Genomic DNA, 16,299 nt, shown 5'->3' with positions numbered 1-16,299 from the left:
TTAAAGCCAGCACGGAGACAAATTAATAATGGTCATTAAATAAGGTTCACAGATTTTCAACGAAATTACTGACAAGAAGAAAAAAGGACAGCGTGAGACAACTTTCCGGTGGAAGGTTTTCACCATATAATATCCTATTCTATTGACTAATTGAAAAAAATAAATTAAAGAAAACGATTAAATTTAAAATAAATAAAAAAATTAAAATTAACTAACCAACAACGATTTCAATTTTGAATTAACACCATTAGCCAATACAGAGTTCAATTCTGAATTAACGTCTCTATCCTCATTGGGCTGTTGTGCTTTTACATGGATAAAATTGAGAACAAATTAGTAAGACATGAATTAAGGAAATAATAATTTTATTATCACTTGGATACAATAAATAAATTGGCCGTCCAAACGCAGTTTCAGCAAGTAGAGAACATACTCCGATGGGAAGTGATTGGGAGACTGCATATCAGCAATGGCTTTTCCCTAATTACATACACCAAGCACTGTCGCAGATCTCAGATTCCATGGTCCGGCTTATTTCAAAGAAAATTACAATAGTTTTAAAATCTTTATTTGATGATAGTCATATCACTAATGAGAAGGAAATGGCCGACTGGATTAAGAGCTACATGCCGCATCAGTCCTGCAGACAAAAGAAGAAAAACAAAAATGTTAAACTCTTGGTAACATATTCTTCTGAACATCCGGTCGGAAGTGATTGGGAGACTGCATATCACATTTTACAAATTTTTAAAAGAAATGGTATAAGATAATTACTAAAAGGCAATAAGATATGTTAGAATATTACCTCTTACCATTCAATGCTGGATGGAGTCAATCAATCAATATGTGGGCGGTGGAGGTGGAGGAGATTTATAGTAGTATGGTGGTGGTGGCGATGGGGATGGTAGTGGAGGGGATTTGTAGTAGTAGGGAGGAGGTGTAGATGGAGATGGTGGTGGTGGAGATTTGTAATAATATGGTGGAGGAGGAGATGGGGAAGGTGGTGGTGGAGACTTATAATAATATGGGGGTGGTGGAGAGGGGGATGGTGGTGGTGGAGACTTGTAGTAGTATGGAGGAGGTGGTGGTGGGGATTTATAGTAATAAGGTGGAGGAGGTGAAGGAGATGGTGGAGGTGGGGACTTGTAATAGTATGGAGGAGGAGGAGAGGGGGATGGAGGAGGAGGTGACTTATAGTGATATGGAGGAGGAGGAGATGGGGATGGTGGTGGTGGAGATTTATAGTAGTATGGAGGTGGAGGTGAAGGAGATGATTGAGGTGGAGACTTATAGTAATATGGTGGTGGAGGGGATGGAGATGGAGGTGGAGGTGGAGGGGACTTGTAATAATATGGAGGAGGAGGTGAGGGAGAGGGAGGTGGAGGGGATTTGTAGAAATAAGGAGGTGGAGGGGATGGAGATGGGGGAGGTGGAGATTTGTAGTAATATGGAGGAGGGGGTGAAGGAGATGGTGGAGGGGGAGATTTGTAATAATATAGAGGTGGAGGAGATGAATATTGCTCGTATTCAGCTGAAGCCAACGCTACCATAGAGAGCACAAGAGTAATAAAAATTGCCATCGTATCCAAATGTTGTGCCCTTCGAACAACCATTGCTGTTGCTGCTGCAGTGCGGTGCAGTGCAGCGGAGTGATTTCATCAGGTTATGGTGCTGTGCTTTTATATGCAGGGATGTATTTAAGAAAACACTTATTTTTCCGCGTGAGCGACCCAGTCAAGTGGAACGTGCACGAAATGTCTATCATTTGGAACAATTCTTAATTGATCAGACGTCTGCTGTTTAGAACAATTCTCTGAAATACAGCTGGTAATGCGGTCACTGTCGAGTCTCGTTGAAATGAGCAATGATTAGGAGTTGAAGCCATTAAGAATGAGCTGTTTACATTGACTTTAGTTTATCCATTTTTATTTCAAGATGCAGAAAACCATGATATACTATATAAAATTGATTGAACTGAGCATATTAAATTTACGGATTCAGACTACAATGTAGCTAAAGCTCATGAGGAGATCAGATTAATAAAATAGTCTTAATGTGGGGTCATCCTTTGGCTTTTCGTCGCTAGGTTAGCCGGCTTTGTAAACTTTTCGGAGCTTGCATGCTTGCTTAAAAATTGTTACATTTCTGTCGTCGATTTTGCCTTGAACAATATTCTTTTTCAACAACTGCAACAAGAATCCGTACCCACTATTTTAATGGCTATATTTAGACTCGGTCTCCAAAAGCTGCACATTACCAAACGGGAGGGAAGTAAGTAGAGGTCATACTGAACATAACAATATCATTTTCAATCTCCAGCTATTCTGATAACTATATTTAGACTTGGTGTGCAGAAACTTCAAATTTCCAAACGCGAGGGAAGTAGGTAAAGCGTAGCACGATTTTTAGTTTAATTATTACTTTTATATAATTACAAAAATATTTAATTATATGAAAAGATAAATCTGAAATATTAAGAAAATACCACTTTAGTTTGTTTAGTGTTTGTGCATCTCTATTTTTTTTGTTTTGTTTGATGTTGTAGTTTAATTCTGAAGAAGAAAAAAGAGGTTCGTAGGTTCTTAAAAATAAACTTAGTAAATTGAAAATTCTATGAATATATTTTTTTTAATAAGTTTTACAGATGGAATAATTAAATATGTATTTAATAGATGAATATTTTAGGAGTTGGGATTGGAAAATATTTTGAATTAAATATAAATAACTTAATAAATTAATAATAAGGTATTTAGCTTTTATTTTAATGTTAAATTTAACGTTTATTAGGTATTTAAAATCTATTTATTTTTGTAATTAAAAAAAAAGGATAATCTCATTCTTTTACATAAATTAATTCTATGACAGTTATTAGTATTTCATAATGTTTTCTTTCATTTGTGAGCATCATTAAGATGAAATAACTACTACGTTGAATAGTAATTCTCACCACATATGTGTTTATGTTAACTACCACTCACAAAATATGCGCTAATGGGCTTCACTAAAAAACTATGGAATTGAGCCTTTAGATAAATATCATAGTTTGACACACTATTGAAATGCCACCTACTTATCACTTGATTATGTACTAAAATGTTCTAATTAATTAAAAGTGGGATAGGTCTGAACGTTTACATAACCACTAAATAGCAACACCTAGAGCGCATGAGGAATGCACACCTAGCCAAAGACAAAAACCACCAAAACCAGTGAGGGACCACCCATCAACTAGATAATGAGTAGAGATAGAACCAAAAAACTAAAACCAACTAGACACTTGTCAAAAACACAAAGGGATGGTCTATTGGGAAGAGACGTTACCCTCTTGCCAATATTTAAACAGACCAATGAAATTATCAGAGAAAGGAATTTTCTTGTTAGAGTCCGTAACAAAGGTTCGAGTACAAAATTTTTGAGTAGCTTTGACTATAGAGGCAAGGGGCTCAACTGGAGAAAAGGGAGACATCGCATGTCTCTTGCGTTTTACTTTCCTACAGTCAATTTCCTTCTGAATAGCCTGTAAGGAACTCAAATTATTCAAGGTCATCTCTTAGCTCAATGTAGACATTTCTTGTACTTTTCACCTTAGGATTTCTTGGCTTTCCTTCAGCTACATCATTTCCTTACTTTCATTTCTTTGAGACACCTTTTCATTAAGTTCATTCAAAATACCCTCAATCTTATTCATTTCTCAATCTTTCCAACCATATTACCGGCAACCTCCCAGACCTGTTCAGCCTTCTCCTCCATCGCCTATTTATCAATGCTATCTTCCACCTTAGTCATTGCCTCAAGCCTGTTTATCTTTCTAATAGCCACATCAAAATCTGAAAAGAGACATTTAATAACCAATTCCTCACACCCAATGCAATTTTCCAACCTTGACACCTTAGCAACCAAAGTAGGGGGGTTAGGATTGGGGTTAAGGACATCCTATTTAGGTGGGAAGGGGGCATCCTCCTTTGGAGCTTTAGGAGACCAGTTAGATTCTAACGTTGAGTAGGACATAAAATCCTTAGACACTTCATCCTCATTCGAATCAAGCAACTCCACATCTTTTAAAGGTGGATTAGGTTTCACAAAAGGGTCACTTGAGAGGTCCACCATAAAATTATGGTTCAAAAAGGGTCCAAGAGGATTAAAAAGGACCCACTGAATGGGGATAAAGTTAAATGAAAATTTTAGAGCCTAAGCATTAAACGTTGATTAAGGGGAAGGGAGTTTTTGGACTTGGCTCTAGAGACCGATTGAGTCAAAGAAGAATATCTTAGGTGGTTTAGCATAGAGAAAAGTTAGGTATGAAATCTTTTAAATAGCCCATCCAAAGTGAAGTACTTCATAAGTAAAAGTGTAGCATCCTTCCAAATTTCGGGCACTTCTTCTCTATTATACCCACTCTATAGCCTTGAAACCCCTTTGCCAGGCTTGAAAAATATCTTAAATTCCTCCATTCATGATCCTTTTGGCTTCTCTTGAAAAATCGTTCCTTATTGTGTTAAACCAGTGATAGTAGCAATCAAGTTTGGGAATACTCTGAGCACAAGTCCCCTTATTCTCACCTCCCCTTCTCCAAATATTGAGAATTTTTTTTGGAAAGATGAGGATCAAAACCCTACATGCCTTCAACATAACTAGCGAGGTTCACCTTAACTTCCTTCTATCACAACTTAGCAATAATTTTGAACTCATCACAAGTATCAGGTTCAATTTGAATAAGATCTCCCCCAATCATTATCACAAAGAGTTTAGAAGAAAAAAATAGACAGGGAGAAGCAAAGGAAACAATATGAATGCAACAGTACTTACAAGGGAAGAGGAAAGCGACACTTCTATTTGAAAGAGATATATGTTACCTAAACCATAAAGGACTTTCCCAAAGGGCAACAATAATAATGAAAAAGGCAATCCTTGGATTATCTCCATCATTATCGTTTATGTCCTCAAAGATAGTAACATGAACCATATCTAGGATATCATAAATACCCATCTATATTTTCAAATGATTGAAAAATGGGCTTAATGAAGCTAGCCCATCTGCGACTTTATTTCCTTCCCTTCAAGTGTGACAAAGGTGAACATGGAGCTTAATCCCATTAATAAGGTCTCCACACTTGGCAATGAGGTATTCACATTTCTAGTGGATTTTGGCTTCATTCCTAAGAAATAAGGTAATATTTTTTAAATCACCTTCTGTGGTGATTTGATTGTACCTTCTATCATTCACAATAACTAGGTCCTAATAGATTACTACCACCTTCGCCATAGTCGAAGTCTGCATATCCAAATTGGTCATGTAGGAAAGGATTAGATTACCCTTGTGGTCACAAATGACCTTGTTGGCATATTTTTCATTGTTGTCATTGATATCATGAATGTTGCATGTTATTTAACATATATGAATGTGGTCTGATATGGAAAGTTTGCTTCATTATCTTATCATGAATGCACAACTTTGAGGTCTAGTAGTTTGTGTTACTGGAAGTTTCTTTTGGGTCCAGTCTTATCCAGAGATGATTGCTACACAAGTTTTAAGATGTATTTAGATCTGGTCTTATTCGGGTATGATGAGATGTGTATCCCTCTAGTTTATAGTTGATATTCGACATCGCATGAAGACACCCAAATTACTGTAGCATGTGGTTAAGTTTCATCTCATCCATTTCGATTGAGACAACTTGACAATCAGATGATGTAGATATATATCATCGAGGATATCATATGCTAGAGGCATGGTTGTTTAAAGACAATTATTTTGATGTACTATATGTGAAAGAATTGTGTTTATGTTTTGTGTGCAAGTTCGGTACAACGAATTCATGTGACAGTTTATGTACTTCAAGAAAACTATTCTATGCATATGTTAGATGCTCTCATAATAGTTCAAATTTTGTATACTCTGTAATCTAGCTATAAGCCCTCTTATATATATTGGACAAAGAGTCCAAACTAGTAGTGAGTCAAACCGATAGTGAGCCATCGCTTTTGTAGTGGGTAACCGGTTGCATATTACACTATTCTCAAGAGTATCATCTCTTTGTCATTTTTCCCATATTGGGTTTTCCACGTACAAATTTGGTGTTATTTGTTATGTCTCTATTTTTTTGTTTTCTACATTTGAATTATGTTATGTGATGGTTAATTAGAAATTTCAATAAGTTCAAGGGAATACTGATTCACCCCTCCCCTCTCAGCATTCTGGTTATTCAACAATTGGTATCAAAGCCATGTTCAGAAGAGTCTAACCACACAAAGGAGATCTAGAAAGTTGAACATATGTATTTAAATGACGACTTGAGAAAATGTCTTGAAGAACTGGAGGCAATAGAATTTGAAAACAAAGACCCGAAGGAGAATGTTGAACTAGCAAATGATTGCATCAAGAAGCTAAGAGAGTAGGTCCAAAAATTTAAGATTAGATACAAAGAAGTCAATGAGGAGCTCAAGCAAGAAAACAACACTATTTCAGATCTAAGGATCAAAGATGAAGGTAATGAGAAGACTAAAGAATACTTGAACCAAATGGTGAAATGCAAAATTGAAGAATGCGAGAAGCTGAAGCAAGAAGTAACACTCCTCAAAGTAGATATTAAAAAAACTAAGAACCAACTAAGCAATACTAAATCCAACATGCCCAACACTATAAATAATACTAAGGAAGCTCCAGAAGCTAAGAAGGAAGCAAAATATGATGGAGAAGAATCATCCCCGATAAAGGCGATAGTCACCAAGGAGATAAAAGTTAAGTCTCTAGTCAAGCAATAGGCAAGTATGAAAAATACTCCTTTTTTACGGTTCTTGCTAAAAATGTAATAAAATAGGACATAGGGCAGTAGAATGTAAAAATAGTTTAAATCAATCCTTTAATTCATTCTCTAGTAGATGCTACACATGCAATAGGTATGGTCATAAAGTAATGAACATAAGAATCCGATTGTAAATCAAAATAGATACAACTATTTCAGAGGAAGATGTTATTCATGAAATATTATTGGTCATAAAGATAACCAGTGTAGGTCAAGACAAAGTCCAAAAAACATCAAATGTCACAACTGTAATAAACTCGAACATATGGCAAGGTAGTGTAGAAGAAATAAAGCTCAAAATCAAATGGAACCAATCAAGAAAGTCAATGCGGAGGATGTCAAAGATAAAATGAAGAAAATCTGGAGGAAGGAGGAGACCACAAAAATGCCAGCATCTGGCTCCGGTGCAGGCACTTTATCAAAAAAATAGATAACTCATGGCTTTGGGCAAGGGGGAGTGATTGGAAGAACATAGTCTTATCCCCAACCAAAGTTGTATGAGGCTGTGTATCAGAAAAATAAGAGATCCCATAGTCATTGTCATAACTCATCATAGGATCCCACAAGTTGTTGTGAAAGTTGAGAATATGGAAGACAACCCATGCACATTTAATGTGATACCCTTGATAAAAGAATATAAGGACAACATATCGCTTAATTGTTCTTACCTTGAATTAAAAGCATTCAAGAGTTGTGAAGGTATGAAGACAACGAAGCGATCTTAGGATTTCTTCAACAAGATTTGATCAAGGTTAACAGTCTACAGAATCAACAATTATAGCTACCCCCATAGTTTTCGATGTTGCTGGCAGGCCCTGGCTTGTATTCACAAAGACACCCTATGTGGCAATTTAAACTAATCCCAATGGAACATTTTTAAAAATTCTTATTGGAGTTATTTTGGCGAAAGATGTTAGGGGTTACATTTGTGTCGAGTAGGAAGAATTTGTTCATCATGAAAAAATGCAAGATCTTTGGACCGAACAAATACTTGATCAACACAAGTAGGTAAAACTGGAATTTGCTAACGTAGTTCAGAAGAATTTGAACATATTGAATAACTTTCCAAATTTCTGTCATGATGAGAAATGGGTTAAGTCCGCAATGAGTAGGTTTCATGATGGTTTTCTCTAGTTGGAACAAACCCACATGATAACCAAGGAAGTAATGAAGACTATCACAAGTATGAGTGACTCCAATGAAATTCTCGGACTGAAGTCAGCTGAAAATAAGTTTGTTATGGAGTTAAATGGTGCTACATTCAACAAGCATTCACTAGCAATTAACAATGCTAGGAATTTGACATTTAAGTATCTTTCTTAGATGGTCGGAAACAAAATTTATTTCACCAACAGATAAAATTCTACTTTTGCGACTGCAATGCACATGGCTTATAAGATGGAAGAGTTAAACAAGGCTTTCGACCTCTGTTAAATCCCGCGTCAACGATTCTTGGAGAATTTTTTTTAGTGCAGGGAAAAGAAACACTCATTTAAATTCAGAACCCTATCTTGATGCATCTTGTTCTACTTCATGGAAGCATTACCCATTCATGGTAGGGTTTTTTGGTCACAAGATAAAGCGATAGCCCATTAGATTGTAGATAGGCTCTAAGGGTTTATTAATGAAAAGGTTAGAGAAGAAGAATTTGCTACTTTACTTGTCTTCTTTTAGATGAACATGCATAATCGAGATAGAATTCCAAAGGAAATTATAGCTAAGTATAAAAAGGATATTACTTTTGTGATTATGACCAATAAATGCTACATGAAAGTTTGGGTTCCTCCATTTGGATATGAAGTACCTTCTGATAGACTTGAAGGTGCAACTAAATTTCTCTTGGAAAGTTCGGTAGATGATTCCCAAAAATGTTTTGGGACTATTGATGAAAAATATTTGCAGGTCTTGATGGAACTCACTAAGAAGGACCATGAAAAGAAAGTGAAAAATGTTATTCAAGAATATTTGGACAAGGCCAATCTAACTTAGGAAGAAATTTATAAGGTTTAAGGTGATCTAAAAGGCTTGGAACATCTGGAACAACCAAGGTTTCTCAGACAAAGATTCCCTCTTCAAGCCCTCCAAAGAAGATTGAAATCAAAAGGAAAACCATCATTTTGGAGTCTGAGGAAGAAGAAGAAGCTGAGCAGTACCGGATACATGTCCGGAAGTCCAAAGGGAAGAAGGCCAAGAAACCAATCGATGCAGAAAGTTTATTTGAATCCCTTGCTTAGGGTAGGAGTCGAAGAGAGGTAGGTAATATGTTCACCCAAGCCTCTACTAAAGATCCAAATACCATAATTAAAGTATTTATAATGTAGTGTGTAAACTTTGAGGCTATATTGATGAGTATAGAAACATTGTTTCAAAAGAAATGTATGAGGAATTGATGAGAGTTAGGAAAATCTCTAGAGAAGAGGAACAAACCATTAAAGATCATGTATTTGAAGTTTTCAATTCCACCCTCTCTTCAAAAAATAAGGCCACCTTATTGGAAGCATGCAAAACTGAGTTGAGAACCAAAAAGAACTTAGATGATCTCATGCTTGGTGTACCCAACACTAAAGATAAGGTTTAGAAAGAAATTATGGATACGGTTATGTCCATTGAAAAGAGTCATGGTCTTTTTTGCTCTGATTCTGGTACCACCACTAGCATATTTGAGGATGTGCATATTACTATTCCTGAAGACAAAGGTGATCTTTTGAATAGTCTGATCAATAATCCAATGGATGTGAATGATGTGCCTGCTATGGAAAGTCCTATAGATAATTTTATGATTAGTAAAGACGTTCCAAATTTTTTTGAAGTCCCTTTGGTCAACTCTGCACCTGACAAGGGTAAGGAAATTGAAGGTTCTATTGTTAACCAAGTATCCAACAAGGATGAGAATAATATTGAATGTAATGTTCCATTAGAAGTGAAGGCAGATATCCTGACAAAGTAATCTAGTGTACATGTATCCATAATTGGTACCAATCTTGGTTCTTTCAAAGATGTCTGAAAAAAGATATTTTATGCTTCTTTGATTCTCCTACTAGTTACATCTTCTATGCAATTTGTTGATTTTTCTAATGTTGATCCGATACAAAAACTTGAGATTGGAGAAGTGTTCATTTCCTTTGTCAGTCAAGATTTTTTTAAAGGTAATAAGATTATTGAAGATATCTTTTGATAGCACTTCATACTACTATTCCTGAGTGTCAACTAGATCCAGAAACTTCCAGTGCATAAAAATGCTTGAAATTTTGATCAATTTCTTGGGAAGAGGCTGAATCAATTAGAAAGAAATATGAGAAGGATTTAGCTAATGATAGAGAAAATCTCTTACAGGGAATCTAGTCCAAATGTGAGTCAGCCCGTCATCATTTTTCTTACCGTCATCATTTTTCTTAGCTTATCTCTAAAGGTCAGTCTTAGTTGAAAGATGGTGATATATTGTTTGCTTTTAGTTTGCAATGATTGGATGCTACTCAAAGCATAAAAAATAAGATGAATATCATTGAAGACAAGATACAATAGGCATAAGAAAACCTAAAGATATTTAAGGATCTATATAGCTTTGGGAGGTCAAATATTGAGGAACTGCATGAGAGATACTATGAGTTGCAACAACAAAGAGACAATATCATCATTCCCTTAGGCAAGATAAGAGATCTAAGCAACAAAAGTATCTCTTTTATGAATAGGGATATTTCTTGTGCTTGTTATCTTACATTAATCCTAGTTCCACTCCTGAAGCAAGCAACTTCACACATCCCTATTGGATCAAATATAATTTCTGATGGAAACAATATTTTTTTGGGATTCGCACAAGGATGCTTGGATTTCTCATGCACAAAATCTCAAGTAGTCCTCCAAAAATTAGTAGTTGTTTCTGTTAGGTGGAGTTCATATTTTATTGATACTCTACTTACCCTTTATCATTGTTACCAAAGGGGGAGTAGTAGGAGTAATTCTAGCAGTTAATTACTCTGTTTTATTTCATACTAAGACTATTGATACTTTTGTTATTATTTCCTGTTACTATTTCAATAAACTTACTCTATATAACTTACATATTGCCATCAATGACAAAGGGGGAGATGGTTGGCCTATTTATCATTGTTGTCATTCATGTCATGAATGTTGTATGTTATTTGGCATCTATGAATGTGGTCCGATTTGGAAAGTTTGCTTCATTATCATATCATGAATACATAGCTTTGAGGTCCGGTATTTTTTGTTACCAGAAGATGCTTTTGGGTTCGATTTTATCCTAGACTATGCAAGGATAAACCCTTTTGAGTACCCTTTTGAGTAAAAACCCCATAAAATATTATTTTATTTGAGCACTTACAAAATATTCTATTATAAAATAAGGTGAACCTTGGGACACTCCCATACATACTTCCACATTGCCAATAATAATTTATGTGCATAGTGATATAACAAATTATAAATTCCAAATTCCAAGCTCACCCTTTGTCAAATGAGAGGGAACCTCCTTAAATATAGGAGATGGTAGAAAATTACCTTAAGGGGTATTATTAGCACCTATCTAAAGAAACCATTCATAAATAATTAATAATATAATTGTTATTAGACTATAATTATTTGAAATGGGATATGCTAAATAATTATCATATATAAGGTATTTTTATCCTTACATTGGAATAATATATATATTCAAAACTATATCGATATAATAACATTATTTTGTAACATTATGTAGTCTTGTATTAAATTTAATTAGCTAGTATCAAATTTTCACCTTGATGGTATCATATATGGCTTGAAGTACTATCTTTTATATTCATCATTTGACAATTCATACTCCATGTCTATGTTTACAAATCAAATATAGTTTTTTTTAATGATTCTCGTTAAAATGACTAATAGATGTCACTCATTGAATATTTCTTTATTTTATTTTATCTCTAGAGAGATTCATCAATATATGTTAGTGTGTATTACAAAAACATCCATTTAAGTAACTAAATCCATTTTATGAATACATAAATACTTTTATCTTGGTCATTTGGTTGTTGAGTGTGACACGCATCTTCATTGTATCTCACATGCTAACCAAAGTTTAGGGGGCTTAATATTAGTTAACTTACACTTTTTCCTTTATTCATGCTCACTTGAACTATATATACCTAATGTAATTAGTATCATACAAAAAAATGTATATCACATGCAAGTTTATAGATATCCTGAAATTAGATTAATTCTATTTGTTTTCATTCCTAGTGTCTAAACCTATTCCTCGATTTTGTCTATTGTTGTGCAAAGCTCCCTAGTTGGACACACAATTATCAAATAATCACATCTATTTTAAATAGAAAATTAAAATTTTGGACGTGTTCCTTTCCTTTGATCAAGCCATAAAATATTTGAATTACTTGTTGGAGATTGTATTTACGGACAAAACCTAATTCATTTAGAATAACACACAAATCAATTGAATGACACATACCACATACATTAATGGGACTCTAAAAGTCTATTTAGATAAATCAACACCACTTCAAGATTTTAAATCATACTACATTATTACTTGTTGTCTTTCTTTGTCATTCAATGTAAATTACTTGGCATCCTTATAGATTTTGATATGAGTAAGATGCTATAACAATTGCATATAAACATTTTGTTACATTTAATCACGTTATAAGTAGGTGGCATGTTATAGTGCATCAGATTGCTATATTTATACCAAGATTCAATTCTATAGCCTTTGAGTAAAGACCATTGGCTCATACTTTGTGAGTGATAGTTGACATGAACCAAGATTAGGGGAATTACTATTCAACATATTGGTTATTGTGTGTAGGTGATGCCTACATTAGACCTTTTGATAAGGTCATCTAATGCTACTCCAACTCAAGCACATTTGATTATCGAGTTTCTCCAATGTTCAAGAAAATTTAACTTGCCATGTCTTTATGTAAATTTAGAACTAAAGGAAAATATTCTCAAAGACTAATGACAACCATAGATTAAATTTATGCAAAGGGTGAGATTTCACAATTACATAGCATAGAACCATATTTATAGAAGAAACTAAAAAGAGAAATATAAGATTATTAATTCAGACACATTTTATTTATACATGGTGAAAATTAGATTTTATCTTAAACAAAAAGCTAAACATTTGTTAATTTATTTAAGTTATAATTGTTTAATTCAAAAGATTCATCAATCCATAAAATACTAATTTAATAAATTTATCTTAAAATTTATTAAAATTATTATATATTTCCATAGAGTTTTCAATTTAGTAAATTTATTAACAAACAAAGATCAATCTTCATATTACTTTTATAATTAAACTCCAACGTCAAACATAAGAAACAAAATTGACATCCACAAACATGCTCTGAATTTTTTAAAGCAAACACTTAAAAATGAATTACTATTTCTTTATACCTCAAATTTATCTGATTAAAATATTAAATATTAATGTATTTTGAAAAAGCATGCCTTATACCTACTTCCCTCCCATTTGGTAATGTGTAGCTTTTGCAGACAGAGTCTAAATATAGCCATCTTTGCCGACAGAAAATGTAACAAATTTTAAGCAGTCATGGAAGCTCCGCAAACTATATTCTACTGCGCTTCGAATGTAACCCTTATGATAAGTTTCTAAAGCCGGCTTACCCAGCTACGAAATGCCAAAGGATGACCCCACAGACGTATACTTCTTAAAGCAGTTATAATTCTCATTACCAGCTGTACCACTCAATTTCTGAGAACTGTTCTAAACGGCTGGGGTCAGATCAATTAAGAATTGTTCCAAATGATACACGGTTTCCACACCTTCCACTTGAATGAGTCGCTCACGCGGAAAAGTATTCCATTTTTAAACACATCACTGCATATAAAAACACTGCACCACAACCTCATGAAATCACACCGCTGCACTGCACGCTCTGCAGCACCAACAGCAATGGTTGTTCGGAGGACACAACATTTGGGTACAATGGCATTTTTAATTGCTGTGGTGCTTTCTATGGTAGCATTGGCTTCAGCTGAATACGAGCAATATTCTTCTCCTCTACCTCCATATTATTACAAATCCGCTCCACCATATTATTATAGTTCTCCACCTCCTCCATCTCCATCCCCTCCAACTCCCTCTCCTTCACCTCCTCCTCTGTATTATTACAAGTCCCCCCCACCTCCATCTCCATCTCTTCCTCCACCATATTATTATAAGTCTCCACCTCCACCATCTCCTTCACTTCCACCACCATACTACTATAAATCTCCACCACCACCATCCCCATCTCCTCCTCCATATTACTATAAATCACCTCCTCCTCCATCCCCGTCCCCTCCTCCTCTATACTATTACAAGTCCCCACCTCCACCATCTCCTTCTCCCCCTCCACCTTATTATTATAAATCTCCACCACCACCATCTCCATCTCCTCCTCCTCCATATTACTACAAGTCTCCACCACCACCATTCCCCTCTCCACCACCCCCATATTACTATAAGTCCCCACCACCACCATCCCTGTCTCCTCCTCCACCATACTACTATAAATCTCCACCACCACCATCTCCATCTCCTCCTCCTCCATACTATTACAAGTCTCCTCCACCACCATCCCCCTCTCCACCGCCCCCATACTACTATAAGTCACCTCCACCACCTTCCCCATCTCCTCCTCCTCCATATTATTATAAATCCCCACCACCACCATCTCCATCTCCCCCTCCTCCATACTACTACAAGTCTCCACCACCACCATCTCCCTCTCCACCACCTCCATACTACTACAAATCCCCACCTCCACCATCTCCCTCACCTCCTCCTCCATATTACTACAAATCCCCTCCACCACCATCCCCTTCACCTCCACCTCCACCACCGTATTATTATAAATCTTCACCACCTCCATCTCCATCACCTCCTTCCCCATACTACTACAAGTCCCCACCACCACCATCTCCTTCTCCAGCTCCTCCGTATTACTACAAATCCCCTCCACCGCCATCCCCTTCACCTCCACCACCATACTACTATAAATTGCCACCACCTCCATCTCCCTCACCTCCTCCACCATACTACTACAAATCCCCCCCTCCACCATCTCCATCTCCTCCTCCACCATATTATTACAAATCCCCACCACCACCATCTCCATCTCCACCTCCTCCATACTACTACAAATCCCCTCCACCACCATCTCCCTCACCACCACCACCATACTACTATAAATCACCTCAACCTCCTCCGCCCACATATTGATTGATTTACTCCTTCCACCGATGAATGCCACAAGGTAAAATCCTAACATATCTTGTTGTCTATTAGTAATTATCTTGTGCCATTTCTTTTAGTAATCTGTAAAATGTAATATGCAGTTCCTCAATTCAATCCAACTGGATGTTCAGAAGAATATGTTATTAAGAATCTAACGTTTTTCTTGCTTTGTTTTCTTTTTCTCTGCAGGAATGATCCGGCATGTGGCTCTTCATCCTCTCGGTCATTGTTTTCTCATTAGTGATATGACTATCATCAAATAGAGATTTGAAAAACTATCAAAATTTTCTTTGAAATAAGCCGCACCATGGAATCTGAGATCTGCCACAGTGCATGGTGTAAGGAATAAGGGAAAAGCAATTGCTGATACTTCTCCCGCCTCCAAGGAAACCCCATCTGAGTATGTTCCCTGCCGTTGACGGAAGTTCTTTTGTCAGCCAATGGGTTTATTCCCAGTGATAATAAAATTAATATTTCCTTAATTCATTTTTTAATGATTTTTTCAGTTTTATCCATGCGTTATAATAGCCCAGTGAAGATAGATACTTCTATTAACTATCAAAATGTTTGCTGGCTATTCAATTTAAAATCTTCCTTCTGTTAAGTTTTTATAATATCCTTAATTATGTCGATTGTTTACTATATTCAAGGGAATTGGACTTGTCTCTTTTAACATATGTTTGTAGACGACGGTTCCAATGTTAATGGGCTTAAAATCAATACAAACAATAATGTTATGTATTTAATAATTAAGAAGTATTTTTCTTATAATTTTGAGAATTTAAATTTGATCTAATTTCTCATTTCATATAGTATCAGTGAAGATAAAACAATATCGATATTATAATGACCCTCTTTCATTATTTGTGAGAATTAAGGGTTATCCATTCTTCATAAATTGTCTGGAATTTTAACGTCACCAAATCTCTTGTAGTGCTGGGCGAAGATTAAATAACATCTATTAGATAATAGTATTCCATAAAGCTATTTTCAAGGGGTAAGAAGCATCCATTCTCCAAAAATAGATTCTTAAGAGTTTGAATCATGCTTTAACACTTACATTGTATAACCTTCCAATTCAACAAGAATTTATTTGTAATAACTATTTTTCAGCCATATATTCAATCTAGTAAAGAAAAATACATATAACTAATATAAACAAATGTAATTAACATTTGCAAGAATTTGCCAATAGCAAGCCAAGATCTAGAGGCCAATTAATAGCACCAAGAGAGA

The 16,299-nt window shown here is 35.4% G+C and overlaps 2 protein-coding genes across 2 annotated transcripts; one reads left to right on the top strand and one right to left on the bottom strand.

Moving 5' to 3' along the window:
- Positions 1-839: 839 nt before the first annotated feature.
- On the bottom strand, positions 840-1,613 carry LOC131037798 (extensin-like). Its single transcript, XM_057969991.1, has one exon. The coding sequence runs from the start codon at positions 1,611-1,613 to the stop codon at positions 840-842; it is 774 nt and encodes a 257-aa protein (XP_057825974.1).
- A 12,079-nt stretch (positions 1,614-13,692) lies between these two features.
- Positions 13,693-15,048, top strand: LOC131037799 (extensin-2-like). Its single transcript, XM_057969992.2, has one exon. It carries the CDS (start codon positions 13,693-13,695, stop codon positions 15,046-15,048), a length of 1,356 nt encoding a protein of 451 aa, XP_057825975.2.
- The last annotated feature ends 1,251 nt before the right edge of the window (positions 15,049-16,299 follow it).

This window comes from Cryptomeria japonica, chromosome 1 (assembly GCF_030272615.1).
Source record: "Cryptomeria japonica chromosome 1, Sugi_1.0, whole genome shotgun sequence".
NCBI lineage: Eukaryota > Viridiplantae > Streptophyta > Pinopsida > Cupressales > Cupressaceae > Cryptomeria > Cryptomeria japonica.
This window is presented reverse-complemented; position numbering and strand designations above follow the sequence as displayed.